Source organism: Buteo buteo, chromosome 7 (assembly GCF_964188355.1).
Source record: "Buteo buteo chromosome 7, bButBut1.hap1.1, whole genome shotgun sequence".
Taxonomy (NCBI): domain Eukaryota; kingdom Metazoa; phylum Chordata; class Aves; order Accipitriformes; family Accipitridae; genus Buteo; species Buteo buteo.
In genome coordinates, this window is record NC_134177.1 from 13,797,990 (window position 1) to 13,824,974 (window position 26,985).

At 46.4% G+C, this 26,985-nt stretch overlaps 1 protein-coding gene across 4 annotated transcripts in view; it reads left to right on the forward strand.

Moving 5' to 3' along the window:
• IL1RAP (interleukin 1 receptor accessory protein) overlaps positions 1-24,932 on the forward strand; it is a 49,871-nt gene extending 24,939 nt beyond the window's left edge. For 3 of the 4 annotated variants that reach the window (XM_075031633.1, XM_075031631.1, XM_075031632.1), the window contains exons 3-11: positions 4,523-4,808; positions 5,564-5,756; positions 7,581-7,746; positions 8,692-8,763; positions 9,912-10,041; positions 11,010-11,158; positions 13,308-13,457; positions 14,415-14,558; positions 17,305-21,029. In XM_075031633.1, the coding sequence (XP_074887734.1) occupies positions 4,523-4,808; positions 5,564-5,756; positions 7,581-7,746; positions 8,692-8,763; positions 9,912-10,041; positions 11,010-11,158; positions 13,308-13,457; positions 14,415-14,558; positions 17,305-17,750 (1,736 nt within the window). In that variant the 3' untranslated portion in view covers positions 17,751-21,029. Of the gene's footprint in view, positions 1-4,522; positions 4,809-5,563; positions 5,757-7,580; positions 7,747-8,691; positions 8,764-9,911; positions 10,042-11,009; positions 11,159-13,307; positions 13,458-14,414; positions 14,559-17,304; positions 21,030-24,017 lie in introns of those variants that run through there. The other variant, XM_075031634.1, reaches the window with a different exon arrangement.
• The last annotated feature ends 2,053 nt before the right edge of the window (positions 24,933-26,985 follow it).

Sequence of the window (26,985 nt, forward strand, 5' to 3'; positions counted from 1 at the left end):
AGGTTGGGAAAGGTTTCCAGAAATGTCTGTTTTCACCTTTATGCAGCTGAGCAACATCATTATTTTTTTCTCTCCTTTCATTTTCTACTTTGCATCTGGAGAACGCACTTCTTCAGCTTTTGTTTGGCTTTTGAGAAGGAGTCTGTTTTGGGATACCTGCTGTTTAAGGGTGTTGTAACACCAGATTCAGAAACAGTACAGATCTGACTATTTCTGTAACAGAAGAGGTTTCTGTCCCTTGTAGCAGTAGTAGATACCCCTACGAACATAGATTGCAACATACAGTCCAAGCAAGGAGGACATTTGGACTTAACTTTGCCAGTTCACCCAGATCCCAGTGTGCATCAGGGAGGAGCAGTAGCCCAGCAGCCCACCCATATCTTTATCTCAAGGCACATGAAATCAAGATGGACATCCTTACCCTGACCTTTCTGCTTGCACTTTCACTTCCAATGCTGGAGGTGGGTGTTTCCTTCCACCACGCAGCCTCCCTCCAGCCTGTGTAATCCTTATCCCTTTTCCCAAGCAGGCTGCGGAAGCAGGACCATTTCTTGCTTTTTTTCTGCGTTGTCTGTCACAGGTATGTATTACGGGTCATAGACTGCCTTGCCGTGTGATTACAGAGCACCCAGCAGAAAAGAGGGGTCAGTTGAGGCATCTGCAGTACACCTCATCAGTAATAAGAAAAAGATGGCTTTTTTCAAAGTGTTTTGCAGAGGCGTTTCTAGGAGGATGCATTTGTGGGATGGTGGATTTTTAGAGATTTTATTGTATCCCTCAGTTACGTGCATAGTGCTCCATTTGCTGCAGCATGGAAGGGACCATGGAGTTGCATATAGCTCCCCCATCTCTTCAGTGGTTTCTATTTGTTAGTGAACCTCTGAAGTCACAGCATGAATGCTGAGCCCACTCAATTTAATCAGGAGCTGCTCTTAACTCAAACGGCTGTTTTGTGCAGGAAATGTTTCAAGAGAGAAGAAACTCACTTCCTAGGATTAGCCAGTGAAAACAAGTGTGAGTTGCTGCAAATGGGCATAGCACTGTAGAAGTTAGTGCTGCTTCTCACAGTTAGAACTGGGTCCTTGCGTCTTTCTGCAATGCCCCTGCAAATACCGTTACTGGAGTCAGGATATAACAATGTATGTGTGTGTGTGTGGGGGGGGGGGTGTATATTTTTTTATTATTGTTTTTTCATAGTGGGAGCTGCTTCATGCCAGTGAGGTTCAGTGTGAAGTCATGCCATTTTTTTCAGGCTGTCTCCGGTTTAGACTAGCATCCAAGTAGCTGCATGCTGATGTTAGCAGCAAATAGGCTCTGATTGTCCAATAAAGGTTAAAATAGTGGAAGTGGCACAAAATGTTGCAGGGAGCTGTTGGATGCAAATAAAATTATAGCAATAATAATGTGAGCAATCCCTCTGCTTTACACGCGTGTAGGGAGTGCAGCCAGCTGTCTGGGCTTGACCCAGCCACTGTGGCAAAGGATGTTGCTGGCACAGGGAGAAGAGCCACATCACACCCGAGGAGGGGGAAGCTCACAAAGGTGTGTGTGTGAGGGATGCCTGCAGTCCCCTCATGTGCCATGTCTGGCAGAGTCCAGCTATCTCAGGCATAAAACACCCCCAAAAATCAAAATAGCAGTATTACTGTCAGCATGGCACAGGGAGGGGGGAAGTTGTGCGAAGCACCACAACTTCTGTCCTTGGTGTTTTATGCACGAAGGAGGTCTCACTCCAGCCCATGGTCTTTCTGCCATCTCTGTTGTGTGTGATGGGTCGTGGCTTTGCTCCCTGAGCCCTTGGAGCTGTGCCGGGCTGGCTTTGCCCTGGCAGCCAGGAGGAGCCCTTGCCAGGAGGGTGGCAAGCGCAGCCTGTGATCTCAAGCTGCATGGCTGCTCCTGTGGTCTTTGGTGCAGCTGCTCATTAGCAGCATGGTTATGTGCTGCCTTTGGGGTTCAGCTCAGAGCATGCAGCACCCCAAGGCAGGATGCATGTGAAGAGCCTTAGAACTAGCTGTTTGGTATGACAGTGTTCTTGAAGTCAGGCAAATTAGCCACCTCTGAGACAAAATCTCCAGGTACAGCTCTTATAGTAAAGAACAGTAACAGTCGCCTCTTCCCCAGCCAAGATGACAAGGCCCATGCATTGCTTTTGAGTAATCTAGGAAGAAAAAAAAAAAGTTGTATTTATTTTCGATAACTCATTGAGGTAGAACAGGTAAGTAGTTTTACAATGCTGATTTATGAGCTGTTGCAAAATGCAAGAGCTATTCGTGGTAGCAAATTTCATTGATCTTGACTCCAAGAATTTCAGTACTGTAATGTTTTATGTAGTTTTCTTCCTCTTCAGTCCTGCCATTTGAAGTAATGAGGACAATTTGCCTTTATGCAGTCCCAGAGGAGACAGCAAAGTCAGGTGCCAGGAAGAAAACCTGGGTGTCCTGATTTACAGACCCAGGTCTGCTCCTTTTGGAGGGAAAGCTTTTCTTTATAAAAACAAATGGCCCCCAATCTGTGCTTTATCATGCAATTAGCAGGCAATCTCTGGCAGGCTCATTTGTCTCATTTACCATACTATGGAAACTTGCCCATGCCTAATCCAGTAGCTTTACCCCACCAGCATAAAGCAGCATACTGGTTCCAGTTGGCCTTGACCATGGTGGTGACTGGTGACTATGCACCTTCCCATGGTATAAGGCTTCCAATAGTGTTTTGGTCTTTTAAAATGAGCCTTGGTAATGGCTGTGGTAACAGCTGTAGTGGATGATGCTGTGCAGTTTTGAAATAAATAGCTACATGTTTCTTAGATGACGAGCGATGGCACTCTCCAGCCATTTGGATTTGGGGTTCCTACTAGCAAATACTTGTACCCTGGGTAGCTTCCTTGCCTCGTCCTAGCCCAGCTCCCTCTCTTCCTCCAGAAGAAGCACTCTGTCATATGGGTGTTTGGCATACCACAGGAGGAGCAGTGCAGTTTGCATTTACATTTGTGTGTAAACCTGCCAGAAGACATTTCTATTCTTACTGGCCCAGATTCCTCCTCACTGTGACTAACCATTGCTGAGCTACATGAGTTAGCATTGCTGCCTTTAAGCGCTGTGGGCCATCTTCTCAAAGGTTTATCTCTTTGCTTTTTTTAATTAAGTATGAATTTTGGGCCAAGCTACATCCCACTGTCTATTTAAGGAAGATAAAATGCCAGAAATCCTGCTTTGGGCCTGTGAAGTCAGTTCAGAAGAATTGGGCTCAAAGAGCATATTGTATTCTGTTTTTCCTCTCAGTCCGAGGTCTTCTAATATCTGCAAACCAGAGAGGCTTTGCAGTGTCGTCTGTGGTGTGCCTGTGATATGCTGAGACACTGCTCCCAGGGACTGCTGCAGGCAGCTCCCCCCTCTCCTGTTCGACTCATTTGGGGCTCTCAAACATCAGGCTGCCCTAGCTGATGCCTCCCAGCACCTACAAGAGATGCGCTGGGAAGGTGCCATGCCATGCTCTGCCTTGTCGGTGCGGGGAGACAGGAGATGCAGTGACAGCAGCTTCTCTGTGTGTCTCGGCTGGCGCCGGCAGCGCGGGTTGCTCTCAGGTTTGCCGACACCCTGGTACCCTGCTTTGCTTGCACAGAGTCCTTTTGTGACTGGGCATCCTGACGGGTAGGAGGAATGGAGTGGAGAGGAACACTTGGAAGAGAAATGGGTTTTGACTGTGCTGTTGGTCCTGAAACTAGTCACTAATGACAAGGATAAATTTAAAAAAAAAAAAAAAAAAAAAGGGCACTGCACAGCTTTTTCTCATGCTGCCCAGTTTCTATGTCAGCCTGAGTCTGCTGTGAGCCACGCTGAGCCTGTTGAACTGTGCTTGGGGATTGCACCTGGAGGCTGCCTGGGGATCCCCAAGAGAACCTGCTGCTAGTCGCTACATGTCACTTATTAGTGCTTGTACTCTCTGTGTTCTCATAGCGTGCACAGGTGTTGCATGAATGCATCACAGGAAAGACAGTCCTCGCTCCCAGAACCCACAGTTCAGCTTCTTCTGGCAGGGGCAATGGCCCTTAGCTCTAAGGGAGGGTTGATGTTTGCGTTGTTATTTTTTTTCCCCTCTTATTTCAGCACCTCTATTTCCATCTTCCCTGTCACTGTGCCTGGAAGCACACACACCTCTAGCGTTGTTTTCATCCAAATTTTATCTTCCCACACAAGATTTTAGGATTGAATTTTCTTGGAGCTCTCTGGGAAGCCTGGTGTTATGCAGGAATATCCTATCCTACCCTACTGTCCTGATGGGGGATAAATAACTTCGAAGAAATGTAGGAGGTGTACAAATGAAAGTAGAGGTTTGCAGGTTCTCTAGAAACGAACATGGTATTCTTGTTCTGCTTTATAAAAGCCCAGTTCGCTTCCACTGAAAACACTACCTTTTTGCCTCTGATTTTAATGGGGACAGGACCAAGGGCTGTGGGGAACCTGGGAAGAGCTGTTTTTCCCCTGCAGACTTGCAGACTAAAGTACCTTGTTCTTCCTGGCTGCAGAACGCTGCGATGACTGGGGTGTGGACACCATGAAGCAGATCCAGATTTATGATGGGGAACCTGCCAAGATCAAATGCCCGCTTTTCGAGACCTTCTTAAAGTACAACTACAGCACAGCCCATTCTGCTGGCTTGACCCTGATCTGGTACAGGATCGGGCAGGACCGGGATCTGGAGGAGCCCATTAATTTTCGTCTCCCAGACAGTCACATCAGTAAGGAGAAAGACACCCTTTGGTTTTGGCCTGCTCTTCTCAATGACACTGGGAATTATACATGCATGCTCAGGTAGGTTGTGCAGTGCAGCTTCTGTATGTCTTCAGTATAATCAAAGGACTCTCATGGAAGAAGGAAAATTATGCTGTTAGCACCAGATCTTTCTGTAGGGAGAAGACCATTTACATAAGCATTAATGGGAAAAGAATGTTACAATTATAAGACCGCTCAGTGCTGAGCCAATTTACATCGTAATAATTCTTGGAACCTTGCAAACATTAATGAGTGTGCCTCTCCTTGCTGGCTGCAAGTGTCCGTGAAAATATTATTGCTGAGCCCATGGCAAAATCCACAGGCACTCACCATTAAGAAGTGATCTGTATGTCTAAAGTAAAAATAGCTTCAGATGCAGGGGTAATGTTTTGACTACATGCTAATTTGGCAAAGATTCATGAGATTCAGACTTCTAGGAAATTAAAAGTCTCTCTAAGTGTGCTACAAAATGAACATAGCATCTGCTATGCACTGAGCACAAGAGCTCTTTTTGATCTTCCATTGTCTCTTGTTCATCGCATCTTTGACCCTATTATCTGCTTTACCAGCAGGGGAGTGGATGTTGCTTGTTAGTCATCTTTATAGGCTTTTCTGAGCTAGTGTGGCCATCTCTGATGGTGTTTTCTTTCCCATTTATAAATGAGTCAGCTAAGGCTGTATGTGCCTCATCAGTGCTATGATGCTTGTTATTGCAGATGTGATTCTTATTTCATTCCACTGCTATAGGAGTAAATAAGTTTCAACTAATCACCCCTATCCTCCTCTGTCATTAGAAATACAACCTACTGCAGCAAAGTTGCGTTTCCATTGGAGGTTGTTCCGAAAGACCAACACTCTTGTGTAAGCCATTCAATAAAACCCATCGAGGAGATGTTCTACTTGGAGCATTACCATGAGAAGATCATATGTCCAGATATTGATGGGTTTTACCCTGCTAGTGTAACACCAACTGTCAAGTGGTACTTGGTAAGAAGGACTTATATGGGCAGTGGGGGGAATGCAGTGTTGTATCTGAAAAAGCAATGGTTGGCATGAGAATCATGGAGCTATGTTTCAGAGTCTCACCAGTGATGAAGCTGTTAATGAAGCTTTACTAATTTTAAGAGCTTTTTTTCCATTGAATTTAAGGGTAAAACTGGTCTTGGAAGGGAATTGAGAGGTAACACTGAAACTTTTTTTGACCAGTGTGCAAGTGCAGAATACTCTAGCAGGGATTTAGGAACCTCAGTTCAGCTGCAGGCAGCGTACCTGACCTGCTACATAAACCAGTCACTATTCCTGTAAAGGAAACTGATTCATATTCCCTCTTCTGTAAAAAAAAAAAAAAAAAAACAACAAACCACCACCACCAACAAAACCCCCCAAAAAACAAACAACAAAAAAACAAACAAACCTGCTAATGAAAACAGCATTTTTCCAAAATCCTTTGAGGTCAGGAGATGAAGTTGTACATCAGGTCTTTGCAAGGATCATGGGTGCCCTGTTTGACACAGTTCAGCAAACCTCTTTTCTGAAGATGGAGACATCCCTACTCCACCCTCCATATTGCTCTGATAATTAGGCTGTCTGCAGCCATCCTCAGGCTCTTGCCTACAGAATTACTGCTCAATTTTATTAAATTTTGACCTCAGTGTTTTTCTTTAGGTGGATGCCTTTAGTCAAGAGAGAATAAGAATTCTCAGGGGATGTGCAGCCAGAGGGTTATGGCACTGAATTCTCTAACTGCTTATAAAGCACTTTTGGATTTCTAGATAGAAGGTTCTGTATGAGTGAATTTAATAATAAAGAAAGTTGGCAACAAATACATCTGCTGATTAAAAAAAAGCCCAAAACCCAACCCCAAACAAAAAAACCCACCACCACCCCAAAAGAAAAAGCCCAACTCTAAAACCCTTCAGGAAAAACTTACTTTTGTATCCAAGAGGAGCAGTTTCACTTGAGTAGCTGAAATGCTGTGCTTGTACCATTCATTGAAATTCACATCTCAACAATCAATTAGCAGAATGAAACAAAAAGCCCCATGGAAGTAATTTTTCAGGCAGCAAGTCATTCCATGCCTAATAAAAATCATTAAAAATGGTATATGACCCCTGTCTTAAACTGCCCCATTAGGATGTATCTGATTTGGAAATGTACCATTCAGAAATAATCTCTGAGAAAATGTGCACATCTTTGGGTTTTATGACAATCAAGATGTCATCTGCATAACCCTTTTCTGAAAAGGGATCTCTAGCTTGGTACTTGGCAGAGGTTTCTTGCCTTTCCTGACAGAAAGGGAAGAGCTATTAAGGTTTCTGTACTACAGATTCTCGTTTGCCAGTTGCCAATTTTGGGACCTCATCCTCAGCTGAAGTCAGTCAGGGTAGCTTAATTAGTCCCGAAAGAGTTAGACACGCTGACATCAAGGGGGACGTGTCCTTTAGTCTTAGTATCCATTTGTGAATACATCAGCATTTTCTTCCTGTCTCTCTACTTTCACTCTTCACTCTGCTGAGGTGCTCACCTTGACTGCAAGTGTAGTTCTGGATCAGAGATGTCTCTCTTATAAACTTGTCTGTATTTAAAGTGGGATAAAACTATGAGATCCATCTGCTTCATCACCTCATTTTCAAGGTGAACATACCAGTTTGTATTCCAACATGCTTAAAGTTCATGGTATATAGGTCCAACGTACATCACGATCCCAAGTATCATATTCATAGTATAAAAAACGGATCTTTGTAGTAGCATTTAAACCAGTATCTTTACTTTTGAATCCCCAAACTCAAGTGTTTTTCTGCCTAACTCCAGAACTGCAACTTGGTGGATGGCTTCTATGAGCGACACCCCCAAGGGTCCAGGCTTGTCATTGGCATTGTCCGCAGCGCGTACAAAGGGAATTACACTTGTATTGTGACATTCAAGGACCACGGAAGAACCTACAATCTCACCAGAACCATAATGATGAAGGTGGTGGGTAAGAATGACTTTAAAATGTGTAAAATGCAGGTGGATGACTGCGTAAGTGGTGAAAACGGCTGGAAGAGTCTGTCACAGGATCCATTTGTGGTTGTGTTCAAACTGCATTACCCAACTGACCTGGTATATTTTTGCTTGCTGGGGTCAGCCTTGCGTGACTGCCCAGGCACTGGAGGTCCTACCCACCACCATGTCAAATGCCCCAAACAACACAGAGGGGGACCAGGCTTAGGCTGGTGAGGTACAGCCCATCAGATAGCCAGGGGTACCCTCTGCTGGCATGTGAATGCATAACCCTGGCACTCTTCCTCATTTTTGTCTCCAGTCCCCTTTGCTCATCGTTATTTGTGGGATTGTCCCATTATAGCCAGTTTACCTTGGTCTTCTTGCAATCTCAAAGCCTTGAGACTGTTAATCAGCCAGGCAGGGCTCCAGTTACCCAACCCAGTGCTTGGACAGGTCGTCCCAGGCACAAGGGCTTAGTCTGCCTGCCAGACAGAGCTTAAAAACCTGGTGAACACTAGAGCACATGCTGAGTTCCATGGCAACTGCTGCTTTAAGAGCTGAATTAAATACTTGCGACAGGAAATGATGTTTGTATTTTGTTTTTTAGAAGCAGCAATAAAAAGAAACTGGTACAGGTTGTGCCTTGTGGGAGATGCTGAGTGGGAGATGAGAGGGGTATGGAGCTCTTCTGATGTGAGAAGCCCAAAAACTTGTATCTAGACTTACCTGAACTTTGGAGAAGCCTCAAAATCTGGGTCTGGCCCTGAGTTTGGGGACTAGGATTAGATTTCTCTTCGCATGGAACTCTGCAGCAGGATTGTATCACATGTTAGATAGGGGCACGTGCAGTGGGGTGTGGGGGCATCATGAGTGAGGCTGTAAGGACCCCAGGTTCTCATGAAGTCCCTGTGGGGGGGCTCTCTGTTCTCTCCTGCAGGATCTCCGAACAAGGCCTTGCCACCACAATTCACCTCTCCAAATGAGAAAGTTGTCTACGAAGTGGAAGCAGGTAAATTGCAATGCTCACTGCCTGCTGTCGCTGCCCTGGCAGCCTGCCTGCCAGGATGGGGAGACCCAGCCAGGTGTGGAAGCTCTCCCCTTCCACTGCGTCCCTGGTGCTTTCCCTTGCAGAGCACACGAGCTGCCACAAGTTGCCTGGCAGAGAGTGTGGACTGCCAGTTCTCGACGCCAGAATAGGAGAGCATGGCTTTAAAAGTTTATTTTTCCAAGCACAAATAAAGGTAGATATTCAGGCATGGAGATGCAGGACTGCAGCTGCAGAAGCAGATGAAATGGGGACTCTCAGCTGCTTAGAGAAATTCCTGTAGGATCTGGTCTCAGCCCTGTCCCTGTCGTTTGTTCCAACCCTCCCTCATTCAGTCCCTCAGTGGTTTCAGCCTTCTGGCCACTTCTTGCTCATCTCTCCCTTCTTGGCTGATTACTTTCTAATGAATGACAGCTCTCCTTTTGCTGGCCTCACAGCATTGTGTAAAGGGGTACCATACCCCTTCCCCCACCCCATCTGTTTAGACTGATAGCTCTTTGGAGCAATTCCCTATCTTGAATGGATCGTGTCCCATTACATTGCTGTAATAAATGTGGTGCTAATGATGATGATGAGCAGCAGAGTCTTCACTTTAAAGCACAGCATTTTTGGCTCAGAAGGTCAGACTTCTTCCATAGTCACTCTAAGATAAAATCACTTATGGGCTGATCACAAAGATATTCACACTCCCAAGCCTGATCTTGAGGGGAAGTTAAATGCCTGAACAAGTGTTCCCACACCAAAATGCTTTTGTGGAGCTGGATCCTTCGCTTTATGGCATCTGTCCCTTGTGCAGTGGGGATGATTAACACTGCCTGGCTTTCCAAGGAAGTGGTTGGCATGGAGCATCTCCCTTTGGGTGGGTCACTTGGTGCAGTCAAGGAATTTGTAACACATTTGAGAAGGCAGTATACTTCTTCCTATTTATTTGTCTGTCATAAATCAACATGTTCAGGGTGTTAAACTGTGACCAGATGCCTGAAGGTGGATGCTGGCCTCATTCCCTCCTGAAAGGAGGCAGAGCTTAGGCTGGTAGGATCGCTGGAAAGCACAAAAGTCAAGGTGATGCTGTTCCTGCTTTGCAATACCTCACCGTGGTCCTTTCTTTCCAGGAGATGACCTTGTTCTGTCCTGTGAAGTCTTCTTCACTTTCCTGAAGGACTCCCGGACTGAGGTGTGGTGGACCATAGATGGGAAAAACACAGATGACATCACAGACCCCAAGATAAAAGTCACACAAAGGTAACATAATAATGTGAACTTTCATTTGTATCTAACCCTCTCTTGGGTCCTGCAGAGAGGTCTAGGTACAGATGTGCAATAGTCCCATTTTCCCTTGCAAGGGAGTATGAAGTCCTCTGCTTCCCTGTTAATCAGAAACCCCTGTGTCTGCACCATGTCATGATGAGCACCAGGACCTCCAGTGAGGATGCCTCCAGACCTGGACAGTATCCTGTCTTGCAGAAAGATTTGAGGGAGCTTTGTTTACCAGTTCACATTATCACTTCTTCAGGTCCTGGTAGTGGTGCCAACAGCTGGTGCTGTTGTGGGACTCCTAAAACAGGGGCAGACAGAATTTTCTTTACAGGAATGTTCCCAAATAGCATAAGTGACAAAAATGTTTCAAAAAACAGAGGATGAAAACAAAAATGTAGTATTATACTTAGTATTGATTAGGAGGAATAGAGATTCAGTTACATGAAGAACCCAAATGAGGTTCAAAGTCCCATTTGCTGGGTGCTGAATTACATGTGGAAAGCAGTTGCTGCCCCAACTGGTTCACAAACCTATGTAGAAAAAGGAAAGGCAAAAGGAAATACTATTATCCCCATTTTGCGCATGATCAATTCAGGTAGAGAGAGACAAAAGTGACTCATCCAGGATTGCACAGACAATGCGATGTGGGCTCTGAATCCTGACTTCATGAGGTCTTGTTGCTTTGTAGGCAAGAACTTCCTTTATCTCTAAAATGCAATGTGACACAGCTGCAACTAGAAAATTATGAGTGGCAAAATAAATATTAAGGAAAATAAGATAAAGAAACAGCTGCAGCTGTATTAAAATCTGAATTGTGTATCGATTTATAAATATCAGTTTAGGTCTTTTGGCTTTTTTAAAGAAAGAGTTGGGTTATATCAGGGAAAAGAGTATTTGCCACTAAGAACTTGCTGCAGTTTCACATATGTAATGCTCTAGTTTTTCTCTTACAGTGAAATTACTAGAGATTTTGAAGACAAAACTATCATAAGGACTCTAACAGTTGCAAAAGCCACACCAGAGGACTTGAAACGGAATTATACTTGCTATGCCAGAAACGCCAAAGGCAAGGACCATCGCCAGGCCATAGTGCACATGAAAGGTAAAATACTTGCAGAGCATGGGTGTGAAATGAGGCATGCTCAGAGAGGCCTGTCGGTTCTTCCTGGAGCCTTGCCCTGCAAAACAGTAGGGGAACAAATAATTCCATCAGGCCTTTTTCCCCAACACATGCTGTTCTGTATGCACTGCTGTATTATTGCTGTCATACTGCACCACTTCTTGGAGGCACGGAGCAAAGGACAGATGCCACATATACCCTACCATGGTCAAGTGCATGGGGAGAGAGAGGGATAGATAGACCTGTTGTTCTCATCCCATCTATGTACCACAATTGAAGTAGACCTGAGGGGACAGGCTGCTTGGAATGATTTTGTGTTACTTGCTTGTGTGAGGGTTTTGCATGATGCAACGGCTACCACTTGGCATCCTCCAGAAGGCAGACTGCACTCGTTGACATTGCTCAGGGACTGAGACAGTCTAACCACGACACTCTGTGGTTTTACTCCTTGCTGTGATGATGCTTCAGTCTAGATACAGCCAGCTCAGCATGGATGGTATGGACTGATCCACCTCTGTTCAATGTGGGTTTTTTCCTATATCCTTCTTTCATCAAAGACTTTGTTTCTGTTTCCCAGACCCACCTGTCAGTAATAAGAACTGAGCCCTCACTAGAGGTATGTGAGGTTTCCTGATTAAGGTGGATATTTCCACCTCCTTATTAACCTCATCTAGAGCTTTAATACCTGCTTACTGTAGGTTGGAAGGAACAATAGACCAAACACACAACTCACACTGGCAAATGGTTTTAGCCTGTTCATCCTACATACATAATTCTGCTGGGATGATAATGTGTGTACATGTAGCAGAAGTGAATCTAAAATCTTCGGATTCTTTCTCTATACAGCAGAGCCTAAATGCTGTTTTCTAGTGGACTGATCCACACTACCCTCCCTCTTCCTCCCCCGTCTGCTCCTAAGCAGTTGAGTGGGTTTGCTCTGAGCAGACCTGGTTACTCGGCACCCCTCCTTTTTGCTCTGTTCCACAGAAAAATCCAAGAATCATTCCTGACTGCTGCTGGCAGAGAAACCTTAAGCTAAGCTCACTGCAGACCATCCCACTGCACATAGGAACATCAAGCATGCCAGAACCTAGCCCCTCAGCACTTGTCTTCCATTTTTTAGCAAGTAGCTATATGTGTTGGCTCCAGCTCTTTCATTACATTATGTTATATATGTTTCCTGCTTTTTCTGGATGATTTCCCTCTCCTTCTCATGTACTTCTGTTGCTCATCACCTAATGAAAGTCGTTAAATTCCTTCCATTTTCTTTTTTTGTAATTCAGTTTCTAAGAAAACTTATTAAATCTTGAAATTTTGTCACGTCTCCACTCACTGCTGTTCTTTTATTGTGCAGTTTGCCAGTGTGCATGTCAGCTGCCACCTGAATTGCCATAAAAATGGAGTTGCCCAGGGTTACAGTTAGTGGAGTTATTTTCTGTCCTTAATACAAAGAAGCATCAGTGGCATGACAGACACCGTATGAGGTGGAGGGGGGCCTGTGATATTCTGGCTTGATGTCCACAGGTTGTTCTATTTGTTTGCAAGCATTTCAACTTTTCTGTAATGAACTCTGATTCTTCTTTCTTGGTAGAAAACAATCAGGCCATGGCTAGTTATGTACTTGCTGTCAGTCTTGGGACAAGCCACAAGAACTGTGCATGTTTGATGGGGAGGGAAAGTGGTGGCCATTGCCTTTATTTGCTGCAGGTGAGCTTTGGCTGGCTCTCCTAGAAGTAGAGTGCTGTTGTGTTGCCCCAAGAGTTTGCATATAGTGCTGAGAAGGTCATGTTCACAAGCTGGCTTTGGACTGTGCAGGTGGTTTCCGTCAACAGGTCATTCTACCATCTGCCTGCTCCTAGGGTCTTGCTCAGAGCCCGAAGTCCAGCCTGTGCTTTAACTTGCTCTGCCAGCCCAACCAGACCTAGTAGCCCAGAACGGGGACTCCAGGGTGGCCAGCCATCATGTGTCCTGCCAGAAAAACCTTGGCTTGGCCACCTTACTCTGAAGGGCCAGCTTGGCTCTTGGCTGTTCCTTTGTGGTATTTGGCTGCATGTGACACAGGCTTGTTGCTGCTCAGCTGAAGGCCCAACCTGTTCTGTAAACCATACCCCTTCTTTATTTTTGAACCCAGTTGTAGCACCGAAGTACACCGTGGAGCTGGCCTGTGGACTGGGAGCAACCATCCTGCTCATTGTGGTGCTGATAGTCATCTATCACGTTTATTGGTTTGAAATGGTCCTCTTCTATCGGGCTCATTTTGGAACAGATGAAACCATTCTAGGTAAGGAGCTAAAGGGCTTACATTTATTTCATCCTGCTACAGGCCAGACCCTTCATTTTCATAGAGGAATCTTCATATAGGCTATTTTTAACCTTCTTCACAGCATAATGACATTTTGACCTTCCATTTCTATACCTGCATTCAGTTGTGTGGGTCATTTTAGAGCAAGAGGAGTCAGGTTTGGGTCAGGGGAAAGGAGAGAGAAGTCCTCTGTATTGTCTACAGAGGTGAAGCATGGACATGTCAGAATCCCTGGGGCACTGCCCTGCTGATGCCTAGCTGTTTCATCCGATCTAGATGGTCAAGATAAGTCATCAAATTTCAGTAAGTCCCTAGTGTCTCTGGTGACTTCATGTAAGGATTCACAAATCCACGGTGATTTGCTTTAAAATGTGGGAAGGCATCCAAAAGGATGGGTCTGGAAATCACCCTTCTGTCCTCAGTTCTTCCACAGCTTCCCTGTGTTGCTGGGAGTTCATTTCTTGGGACTCTGAGCTGAGATTTCTTCCTCCGTAGGATGAGGAGGGTGTTCGAGCCCTCGCAGCTTGTGGTGTGAACCTGCCAAGGGGGTGCGGCAGCTCTCGGAGGGTGTAGGCAGGGTGCAAGTCTCTGTCTGGTGGGACTGCTCATGTGGATAGACAGCAATGAGAGGAAGCAATGTCAGAGGTGTCAAAAGACAAAAGGACCGTGGACAGAATGGGTTGGTTATCTTGCTGCGGTCTCATGCCTTCAGTGACCCAGCAGTCTCCAAGTACCCTGCACATTCAGGCTGGGTAGTCAAAGAGGCAGGGCTGCTGTCTTGTAACTGTGGAAATCAATGTATCTTAACCTGTGGTGCCTGGGCTCAAAGTGAACCTTCATATTGGCTTTTCCCATGAAGTAAGTCAAAGGCTCAGCATGTGCAGTATCACAAGTGTCACTTCTGCTGTTTGTGTTTCTCTGTGCTTCCAACCTCAGACGGGAAGGAGTATGATGTGTATGTGTCCTACGCACGCAACGCAGAGGAGGAGGAATTTGTGCTGCTGACGCTGCGGGGAGTCTTGGAGAATGAGTTTGGGTACAAGCTGTGTATCTTTGACAGAGACAGCCTCCCTGGAGGAAGTGAGTATTTCACAGGGGGCTGTGCTCCATGTGCATCCTTTCTTTATTGTTCTTTGAGGTATTGATAATTGATAGGAACTGGCTTATCCAGATTAACTTTATCCTTTGGGGTTTTTTCCCCATCTCCATTAACGATCTCTTGTTGGTATTTTCTAATGTTTTTGCTTCACGCGACAATGTTGCAGATGCTCCAGGCCACCAAAAAGGCTGCAGTGGGCAAGTGGTGGTTGTTGGTCATTTCAGTCGCTCTCCCCAGGAGTGATGTACAGGAGTGATTGATCTATCAACATGAGGGAATTAGACCACTGACCTTCATGCAAACCCTCTAAGCTGCCTTAAAAAAAGGGGATAAAGTCAAGGCTAGAAAGAAAAGAGGCAGGGGGAGTATGATACTGGACCAGACTGGTAGCTCACCGAGGGTAATGGTGAGTGCCTGTAAAAACCAGGAGTGTCTGCTTCAGGGAGGTGTGGAGAGCACCACACCAACATCAGTGAGAAGATAATGTGCCCTCCCAGAAGGCCTCCCGCTCACCCTCATTAATTAGAGAGTCTGTGTCTAACATGGCATACAATTAAGTTGCTATGATTACGAGTACTTTGTTGCAGGCAGTGAGACTCATCTCTTCACTAAGATGTAGATTTGTTTTTCACTATTTCAAGCTAAATCGTACAAGGTTCTGGACACAGTGTCTGCTGAAGGGTTGTAGGGAATCACCAAGAATGGAAGCTTGTGAAACTCTCCAGATATGTGTACAGTCACACAGGTGCCACAGCAAGGGTACAAATCTAGCCAACGCTTTACATTTCTAGTGTCCTGGGGACTGAGTTGGCTGTATGATCCCTGATGCCTACTAAAAGTTCAAAGCCTGAACTTTCACCAGTGCAGACTGCCCCACTTTGAATTCTTGGGCTTTGGGTCAGGACCCCACTGATGACAGAACCTGTGCTGATAAAGTCCATTAGGGTCCCTTTTGGGTAGGACAGGGGGGACTGCTGCAGTCCCAGCCCAGCTGTCTGACAGAGGGAGCAGAATCAGTCTGGGATCTGTTATCTTTATCTCCTAGATCATTGCCAGGACACAGCACCTCTAAGTTTGAGGGCAAATAAATACTTGTGCCTCAGGGTACAGGGAGACAGCTGCAATCCTGGTGCTGTTCCTTCCAGAGAGAGCCTGGATGCTGTGGGAGGGCACCTTCCAGGCTCTGTTTCCTTGACGCCAGTGCCAGGCTCAGACCAGGTTTGCTCTGAGCTGTTCTCACCGGTTGTTCCTCAAGATGTACGTCTCCTTCCTGTTCCCTCTACCACTTCTTGCCATCCTTCCCCTTTACCTTTGGAGGGTCTCATTTTCCTCCCAGCACAACTCTCCTGGATTCCCTGCCCTTCACTCTCACCCCCAGAGCGCTGCCATCCCTGCTCACGGTGGCAGTCACTACCAGCCTCAGCCCAGTGCCAGCCCCCTGGAGCACTGCTGCGGTGGCTCATCATCGCACGGCTTGTTTGCAACACTACTGGGGCTTCCTCGTTGCTTCTTAGCTAGGATTTGACTAATCTCCTTCTTGGGGAAGCACGGTGAGCCAGGAAATAGCTTTTGGCAGCTGGTGGCATGCCTCCAGAGTGTTCATCTGAGTCACAGGTAGAGTTATGTTGTCCTTGATGAAGAAACAGTGGGAGATGGATTATCCTGGGAGTTTGCTGACGGGGACTAATCAAATGTGCTCGACAGCTAAATGAAGTTGCTTGTCAGAGTTATTTTATACTCCATTGTATTTTCTGACCAGTCAAGAGCGTTCCCTTGTCAATGAAGTGTGGGAGATCCTGCAGCAGAGAGTGCAAGCACCAGGATTCACACTTACAAGGAGTTTTCACATTAATTACAGAAAGGTGCCTAAGGACAGTCTACCTGCAGATGTTAGAAAATCAAAAAGGATCCACAGTTACCATGACATGTCTCCAGCATAAAGGGTATCACTTTTGGGACACTTCATTAAAAGTCCTCAGAGCAGTTTACTTGTCACTTCTAGAAACACTCAAATCTGCTTTCATCGATGACAGCAACAGGAACAGCTGGATGAGTAACAGGAGTTAGGGTGGTAGTAGTTCCAAAGCAAATTAACCCATGAGGACATTCAGGGAGGGTGTAGATACTTACTGTGTGTATTTGGTGTGGGGAAACTGAGGCAAGAGGAGTGAAGGGTTTACCCAGAGTCACTCTGGACATCTGCCAGAGGAGGACATAAGCATAGGCATTCAGGCTTCCTGGCGCCTCTTCAGGCTGGGTTTTTTCCTTGAGGTCATATGTTGTCCAGCTCCAATTTTCCTGTTTTGCTCCAGAGAGCCCCTTTTTCCACTCTCACTAGAAGAAAGCTAAATCTGAGCCTACCAGAGCAGCCCTCTTGGCCATACAGCATCCTTATAGCATTGGGCAGTGTCACTGCCACGTAGTACAGTGCCTTTCAGATGTAGCTACAGCAGGTATCTCCGTGTAGCATGTGGAGGAGGAAACACATCTATAGGCAGCCTAGGGCTGGAAGTAGAAGATGTCACTGTATGGGGTAGTGGGTACCAGCCATGGTGTAGGAGGCCCTACCTGGAATCGCTTGCAGGGTTGGGAAGCACCAGTTATAGTTTCTAAAAAGGGTCTCCAAGGGATTTTATTGTCCCCTTCAAGAGACACCTGGTGTCACACTAGCAGCTCAACAGCATGTTCTCCGCCATCACTAACCACCTCAATGTTTCTTTCTCCCAGTTGTCACAGACGAAACCCTCAGCTTCATCCAGAAAAGCCGACGTCTGGTTGTTGTCCTGAGCCCCAACTACGTCTTGCAGGGGACACAAGCCCTGCTGGAGCTCAAGGCTGGTCTAGAGAATATGGCCTCCAAGGGCAACATCAAAGTCATTCTAGTGCAGTACAAAGCCATCAAGAAGAGCAAAGTGAAGGAGCTGAAGCAGGCCAAGGCGGCCTTGACTGTCATTAAATGGAAAGGAGAGAAATCCAAGTTCCCAAAGGGCAGGTTCTGGAAGCAGCTGCAGGTGGAAATGCCAGTGAAAAAAATTAGCAGGAGTTTGAGCCTTGAAGGGCTCATGCGTATCCCTGAAAAGTGTTTGACACCATCGGAAAACAAAACAAAACAAACCCCCAAAATCCACAAGTTAGGCCAGGGAGTGGGAAGGAACTCAGGGTTTTTGCCATGAAGGACTGTGTCCCAAGCATTGTAGAGGACAGTCATGTCTCCCTGTAGCTTTTCTACTGCCCTGGCAGTAGAGAGACCAAAGATGCATACACCTCCTCTCTGCAAATGCATGTCCTTGTCATCAACCACACAATCCCTAGGCTCAGCATCTAAATTTGGGCTATCCTGGTGTGATGTAGCCAACACCTTGTGATAGCATGGTATTTGCATAGGCCAGTACTCCTAGCTCCAGTTCCTATGGGACTTTTGTTAGCATCCAGGACAGAGCTCCTTTCCTCTCCTAAGCAGCTTCACTCCTTCCTGGTCGTTGGTCCTTGTTGCAGAGGCTGGGGAACAGTTTGAAAGGTGGCTCCAGTATAGAGCCTTTCATGCATGTCCCAGCTATATTGTGCTGATCATTGTGGGGGGAGCATAAACTCTTGAGGCTCCTCATCTTTGCTCCCCATGGTTCTGTAGGAGCAGGGGCATTCAGACAGTTTGGCAATGTGAAATGGCTGTTACAAAAGCATTTTAAAAAAAGCTCCGCTAGGTGATATTTGTATTGTAGCATTTCTACTAATAAGTGGTCAGTCTCTGGGACTCTGCAGTCTCTTGAGTACCCCAGATCCTTCAGGGCTGTAATGCTTGTAATCCAGGGGAAATCTCTCATCAGTACAGGCCGTGGAGCATGTCTGAGAGATGCCTTTTTGTAAACTCAGGGACTTCACAAGCACTGCAAGGAACCCCAATTTACTACTGAACCCGCCTACTGTCTTTGTGCTGCTGGCTGGGGGAAAGCATCATGCAAGGTGCTGCCAAGGCCTCTGGGATGACACTGGATATATATCCAACTCCCCAGGAGACCCTACAAACTTATTTGAACTTATTAAAAACTACTAGCTCTGTCCAGCTGGGTAAGACTATGAGGAAAAGCTGAGAAAGTTGGGGTTGTTCAGCCTGGAGAAGAGAAGGCTCTGGGGAGACCTTATTGTGGCCCTTCAATACTTAAAGGGGGCTTATAAGAAAGATGGGGACAGACTCTTTAGTAGGGTCTGTTGTGATAGGACAAGGGATAATGGTTTTAAACTAAAAAAGGGTAGATTCAGACTAGATTTAAGGAAGAAATTTTTTATGATGAGGGTGGTGAAACACTGGAACAGGTTGCCCAGAGAAGTGGTAGGTGCCCCATCCCTGGACATATTCAAGGTGAGGTTGGACGGGACTCTGAGCAACCTGATCTAGTTGAAGATGTCCCTGCTCATTGCAGGGGGTTGGACTAGATGACCTTTAAAGGTCCCTTTCAACCCAAACTATTCTAAGAAGACTCAGTGTTCTCTGCCTGGCTATGAACATCACCACCATTCATAATTCAGGGCTCAGGTTTAAACTAGCCTTGGCGTTACAAAGCAAGTCTCCACCCGTCTTGTTTCCAGCCCAGAGCTGCAGAACAGAGGATGTATCTCAGCTTCTGCAAGCTTTGCACAAATGGAAATACAAAAAACCATTGAGTACCAGTCCTTGCTTCAGTGGGAGGCAGCAGGCGTAGGAGAGGACCTGGTGAGTTAACCCCCAGCAGACAGGCTTTTCAGACCAAGGAGGGGAGTGTCCCTTCCCTTGTAGGACAGACCAAAGCACAGTGGGACTCTGGCATTGACTGGTACTGTTGTTCACAACGTTTTCACATGAAACTACAAGCTCTGGGGGTGTCTCCATACTCCTGTAGCTTCCAATGCAAGGGCCTGCCCACTTAATTGTGGAATTCAGTATTACGCACACGAAGTGCATGCTTATTTTTTGTTGATAATGGTTGCTCCTGAGTCACCTCTGACTCATGCTTTTGCTCTGTTGGTGTCCAGCAGGTGAAGCATATCTATTCATAATGGCATTACAAAAGCACTACAATTTGGAGTCTATGCACTATTCACCCAGCTGAGCAGGGAGGTTTGAGGGCCTCCCAGTAAACAGCCCAGTCTTAAAGGTGTGGGGCTGAATCCTGGCATCAGTGAAGCCCCTTGCTCTTAGCATCTTATGATTAATGATGTTATTCCAGGGCAGCGGGGAGCCACAGCCACCCATACTGTTGGGCAGGTACTGTACAAGTGTGGAACAAATAGAGCTTTTTTCTCACCTTCCTCTTCACCCCCCCTGCCCCAAGTAAGCTTTGCTTTAAGCAGGTAAAATTGCAGTCAGCTTCACTGAGGGCAGTGGAGCTCCTCATCTGCGCAGAGGTGCTTAAAAGCTTTGCTGTTACAAGCTTTTCTACCGTGGCTGTCAGTGGAGGGACAGAGCTCCTTCTTCCCACACTCCAGAAAGCTTCATTTATATGAAATAGCACCCAAACCCATGCTCAGCTTTGTGAAGCCATTGCAACCACATCATTTTGCCCAGCTTCACCTTTTTGTTTGTGTTTTCAGCGTCTCTGTAATCAGCTGCCAGATCTGCAGGCAGAGGAAAGGCCCTGAGGCCAAATCAGAACTGTGTTAGATTCCAATTTGATTTTTAAGAAATAGTCTCAAAAATACACATAAATTCAATTAACATCCCAGACCTCACCACATCACATCTCATTTTTGGCTGAGATACCAAGAGAACTTCTGCTGATGTTTTAGTAAGACTGATTATTTTAGGAAGTTAAATTCACCTCATTTATCTTGCCAATTTTATTCAAAGAGTTTTCCAAATAAATAGTAGACCAGGACTTTCTCTGGCATACATTGCAGCGGCCCTTGGTGCCATTGCAACCTCAGAACAGGATTACTGAGAGACATCAGCAGAGCACCCACAAGGCAAAAGGTGCGATGGTCTGAAAGGGGCCCGAGAAGTCCAGAGGGAGCAGTGTGGGAGGAATAGCACTGGACCAGCTCCCCTTCTGTGGGAGCTTTACCACTGGCACTGCTGGGAGCTGTCAGGTGAGGGGCAAAGCCCAGTCCCAGCTGTAATGCAGATCTGCGAAGCACCTCACATATGCCTGCCTTTTCATCCTATGCCACGTGTGGTTTCCATTGTGGGATTCTGTCACAGCATCTGTCCAGTTCAGTTGATTCATTTGAGTTTCTGTGCTCTAACCTAATGTTTATCAATATGCAGCTCATACAAAGTTCCTTGTTGTTATTTCATGAGGAAATAGCGTGGCACAAATTGAAAAAAAAATCTTCCCTCCCCCATGCCATTTGATGTTGTACAGCTGTTCCAGAGTTTTCCCTTCTCTTTTCTGTATGTTTTTGCCTTTATGTTATTTGGTCTGTGAAGTGTCAGTATTTTATTTTGCTTTTCAATAAAACATTTTCACTTTTGCATTTCAGTCCTTGTGCATTTCTCATAAGTATCATTTTCCTCCCCATTATGTCTGCAAAAAGCTGTTAAAGAAAGATGACTGTGTGTAGTCTAAGCATCGAGATCATTTGGGGACATCTCCTTAGAGGGGGACATTTTCCTGGCTGTTTCATGGTGTGCCTGCAGAGATCCTGAGGCACCACCACTGCTACCAGGGCCATGCAAGCAGAAACACAACAACACGCAGCACTCAAACATCACCCAGCAGTGGGTACGCACATGCAGAAAGTCTCTGACCCAAAGAGTGCTCAGTCAGCAATCACAAGATAGAAAAATGGGAAGGAAATGCCCTCCTTGTGCTTGAGAGACCAAGCCAGAATGTTGAACAGAAATCTTGGAAATCTGCCCTAACCACAGAAATGAAACTCACTCTTAGGCTGTTTTGACCATCACCTTCCAGGTAGTTGGGTAGAAAAGGTTCATTTAGCTTCCTATTTTCCCATTGAACACACTTTCTTGGCTTTTTCCCTTGTTTGTATGCTAGCAGGTAAGTTGAGAAAGAGCTTAGTACTTCCAGACCACTAACAAAATGAAGACTTGTGACAATCTAGGGATTTGCGGTCTATGGGGTATGGGATCTATGACCCCCCAGATTTTATTAGACTGGGACAAATGTATGGCTCTTATAATCCTCTGTTATATCTCTGGGTTGCGTTAGGGTAGACGCGAGTAAACCAACAAAAATATGTGGTGTCCTTTGTAATCATGTAGTAAAGATAGATTTTTTTAGTATAAAGCAGATACATCCAAGACTATCAAATTCCCAGCTCTGTCAGTACCAAAGCCCCCGCAGCGTTACTGCTGTCTGCCCCATTCTGTGCTGTTGGTGTCACTGGGAGGGACCATTCTGCCTGCACACCGTGAAGTGGCCACTCAGAATTTTTCGTGAGCTGGGATTACATTGTAAACTGAACATCCCAAGGTATCCTGGTCAGCCAAGTCTAAATGCATCCCATTCTCAGAAATAAAATCTATCTTTAGGAATTTGAGCATTTTCCCTGCCAAAAAAATGCCAAGTCTCAAAAAGTGTTGCAAATTCAAAATTGATAAAAGAAAACCATCACTGTCGGCTCAATGAAAACATTTCATTTCAGCAGTGTTGGAATCATTCACATTAATTGAACCTGTGCTTTTTGAGCGGGCAGGTAGAATAGGTGACCTCCCAGGGGCTGCTCCTGCCTACATTTTGCTGTGATTCTATGATTCCAGTTTCAAAAAGAAAGACCTTTCAAACCAGCAGAGGAGCTTTTTCTTTCACAAAATGTCGAAGCTCGGATGATTTCAAAATAGATCTCAATCAGTTATAGAAAGGTTTGAATGAGGTCTGGACTCAGTAAATTGGGAGATTGCTGACAATTCTTTGTGCCTTTGAAATAGGATGGTAAGAACATTTCATGGCATTAAGTGAAAATTCTGACAGAACTGACTTTATAATCTACTTTTGGTTTCAATGAATCAGTGTTTTCCTGTGTGTGTCGGGGGGGGGGGAATCCCCCCCAACCTTGTATACAAGGAAAAAATACTTCAAATAGTTTGATTTATATTCCAGTATTATGTTAAAGAAACAAACAGTGCCTTACTTTCTCCATTAGGATATTATTGTTCAATCCTTTCTCCTATCCCAAGTTCTTGGTCCCCAAATAATCTAGTCACAATGAGTTTTACAGCTAGTCATGTATCTTTGAAAAAATAAGAAAAAATATTGCTCTGTACAATATTAAAATAAGATGCATCCAGGTGCAACATGGTGCACCTTCTGCTGTGAGATAAGGAAAGAGAGAGCCAAGTGCTGGAAGAATAAGAGGCATTGCCATTGCAGGGAAGGAGCAGTGTTTTTATGTATATAAGAGACCAGTGTTCCACTGGCAGGAAGAGAGGGGAGTCTCCAGACTGAGGAATCAAGGCTTTAGCAGTGTGAAAGGCAATGGAAGCAGCAGGTAGCTCTTCTCCCCAGAACAGCTCTTTGGAAGACATTCCTATAGGGAGGTTTTTGTCTCTCCGTGTGCAAGAGCTCTTACTCCAATGATCCCTGTCCTGCTTGAACTCCACCTTGTCCTTAGGTCCCCACCCATCCCAGGCACCAGTACTCAGTAAGTGGCTGGGGAGGGGGTTAAGTTTTTTCAGTTCTGTTAATCAGCTTGGGTTAATTTGCTAAGTGCCACAGCCCTATTAATTCCTGCCCTTTCCACTGCTCAGTCATTAGCCATGATACCTTCAATATGCTTACTGCATCCCAAGCCATAGATACAAGTCCAAGGACATCCTTCAGGTTTGCTGCTTTTCAACATTCATAACAAAAGAGATGCTGCCCTTGCCTGGCACCGTTCCAGCTAAGCATCTTGCTGAGCTTTACAAACTGCAGTTAATCCCAAGAAATGCTTTGAAGGACAGTATTTTCACCTCCCCCCCCCCCCCATCAAGCTAGGGGATCTGCTGGAGAGGTTTAAGGCTGACATTTTTGCTTTCTAAGTTTGGAGCTTCCATTTCTAGATGAGAGAGCATGAGAGGGAGGGAGGTGGGTCTTAGCCTTGTCACTGTGAGCTGTGGCACGATGACGTGATTGCTTCACTTTGTTCCCCCCATGCAAAGGGCTGCCAGAGCTGTGGGCAGGTGGTTCCCGAACAAGACCTGCCCTTTATCAAATGCCTGCACTTCCCTGGGCAGCAGTGCTGCCATGCAGGGCAGAAGTCAGAGTACGGCCCTGGCTTATCCTGGCTTCTCATTTACCACTTCAGCCTTCTCAAAAGCCCACTGCAAAGCAAAAATGCTGCTGTTGCTCATGCAGTCCTTGCCAGCAGGAGCGTGGGCAAGTCGAAAGTCACTGGGCTTGTGCCAGGTTTCCCTTTGTGGGAAGGGGAGATCTGTGCAGGTATGCCACCGAACAGCTTCCTTCAGCTTTTCTCTCCCTGCTCCCTCCCCCTTGTGCACCCCAATTCCTCTGCCCTTGCACTCCTAGATACCACCGAAGCTGTGTTCGACTTCATCCAGAGGAGCCGCAGGATGATCGTGGTCCTGAGTCCCGATTACTTGACAGAGAAGAGTATCAGCCTCCTGGAGTTCAAGCTGGGCATCATGTGCCAGAACGCCATCGCCACCAAGCTTATCGTGGTAGAGTACAGGCCACTGCAGTGCACCCACCCCAGCATCCTCCAGCTGAAGGAATCCGTCTCCTTCGTCACCTGGAAGGGGGAGAAGTCCAAGCGCTCCGGCTCCCAGTTCTGGAAGGCGTTGCGGCTCGCCCTGCCGCTGCGCAGCCTGAGCGCCGGCACTGGCTGGAACGAGAGCTGCTCTTCCCAGTCGGACATCAGCCTGGACCCCGTCCAGAGGAGAAGGAGCCAGCTGAAAGGGCAGCTGGGCCCACGGGGCACCGCAGCAGGGACTCTCGTTCCCGGAGGGACAGCCCCAGCCCCCGAGTCAAAGGCCAAACACCGAGCCAAGCACTTCTTGACGTGCCAGTGTTGCGGGACCTATTGCAATGGCAGCAGCAGACTCAAGCGCAAGCATCGGGCCGTGGCTGAGCCCAGGTGGGACGCTCATCTCTGCAAGCCGGGCTCGGGCAGGCCTGTGGCACAGGGGGTTCAGGGCAGAAGTCGAGCTGAGCCCCCGCCGGCACAGGCTCCCGCTCTCGCCCTCTGCCATTACAGCGACCTGTCGAACAACAACGACTTCTACGTACTCTAGCCAAGAGGCTGAGGGCACCGCAGGTGCTGGGCCGGCAAAAGAAACTCACCGCGGCCTCAGCTAAGATATTTTTTATGATATCGCAGGCTGACGCGGTGTCGTTCGCTCTCAGTCCCATGCCAGCACGGAGGACTGCAGCGATATCACCGGTGCTGGTGATCTGAGCCAGGGACCTGCAGCCACACACAGAGCAGCGGCTCGGCTCAGGGCTGCCCGCCTGGGTCCTTCTCCTTAAGTTAAACTGCAAAGTGGAGCTGAAAATGTGTTTCTCTAGCATTGCTTTTCCCCAGCTGTGGTCATTTTTGCTGCAGGGCTGCTGCTGGGGTTGGGTGCGGGAGGGCAGGTCCCCAGGCGGGGGTCGGGAGGGAGGGAGGGGGGAGAAGCAGTAACCTCTTTGCAAAGGGTAAAACTTTGCTAATGAGGGGAATGGGAGCTCCCGTCAGCGCAGGAGTGCGCCGTGCAGTACGGTGCGTTATCCACTGTGGTTTAAAAGAACTTGGTCAAAAGTTTTAAGACAAGTCCCTTCTCTCTAAATAAAACTGATTTCTTTAACCTGCTGCTGTTACAAGTGCCGTGGGAACTGGTAAACGCTGGAGCCTTGTTCACCAGGCGGTGCCTGGGGAGGTGGTTTGCACCAGCTGTCCGAGGTCCCCTCCTGTTCCCAGTGCTTCCAGTGGGCTCCTGGGGTCGGTCCCTCTCCTGGGGATGAGGGAGATGAGATTCATCTTTCGTATGATGAATTTGTTCTGTCAGTTGCCTGGCCTTTCGTGCAGCAAGAAAGAAAACCATTACAAATCTAGGGAAATATGATTTTAAAAATTCTCTGAGTAGTCAGTGAGCTCAGGGATAGGAGCAAGACCTAAAACATTCACAGAAAACCTCAGGCGCTGAAGCTGAGGGGTCAAAACTCAACCACACTTCATTAAATAACTGAAAGAGCCTTTGAACAGTCTCCTGGGGCTGCTGTTTCAGCAGCCCGTTGAGCTGGCTGTCAGCAGCGCTTCCCACTCTTCACCCACAATGAAAACTTCATTTGCTTCATTCTGCTTTGTATAACAACTTCTCTCCCCACCGAGGAAGGGTGCTAGTCCTGGGAGCTGGCTGCTCACCTTCAGCTGATGCTCAGATATGCTAGACTGGGTAATACACTGCATTTGTTTTCTTTCCCTGTGACAAAAAAAAAGGCCACCTTCACCACTCTGGTCAGTCTAGTTGTTGCCTCAGGTTGGCAAGTAATTATTTTTCTTCTGCCTTGGAAATATGAACTGAGCCCTTGGGGTACAGGGTCTGCGGCCCCCAGGACAGAACCTTATCTGATGTTCTCAGGTATAGCCCTAGTGAAATTGCTGGAGCTGTGAGGAAGGAAGGGTACACGTCTGATCCATTTTAATAGTGCTGAAGCCCAGTTATAATTCACTCATTGCTTTCCTTCCCTCAGCAGCCACTCTTCCCCAGTATTGCCCCGACTTTTTCTACCCTTTCCTTCCGAGATCGAGCACAGCTGATGGCTCTCCTGTTACAAGTCTCTGTGAGCTGAATCCTAACAGCCCTGCTGCAACAGACCGAGAAAATAGAAACCAAAAAACCTGGTGCTGAGTCAATCTAAATAAAATAAGGGCAAAAAAACCCCTACTAGCTCATAGGAATTAGAAATTCAGACTAGAGAACTTTCCAGGCGTGGATTTCTCTGTAATTTTAAGCAGACACATTGTAAATCGCTCAGAAAAGTTCTGTCCATACGTGACCATTCTTGGTGATCAAAGAGGAGGAGCAGGAATGAGATATTTGGAAAGAAAGCTGATAAATTGCAGAATGCTTTGTGAGAAGTAATCAAAATACCGTTAAATGGTTAAATGGTTCCAGTTGCTTACAACTAGATGGGGGATGGTACTGTCAATGAGTCTGGTAGAGCTGAAAGCACAAGCTACAAAATACAAATAATTTGCAATCAATCAACCTCCAGAGTCAGCATATTTGTTATTTGTTGGCATTTAAACAGCTTTTATTTACAGACTTTGCCCTTATTTGACTGTGGTGTTGTCTCAGTCAACTACAGCAATCCAAAGACGTAGGAAACAACAGCTGGAACTTCTAACAGATGATCAGAATGGCCAAATCCAGCCTTTTGGGGCAAACTGTCATCTTTTCATGAAACAACAAATGCAAACTGGTAAGGACCATTGCTTCTCCTGTTGCTTCAACAGAGCTAGTGCAATTGTACCACCCCTTTTCCTACCCACCAA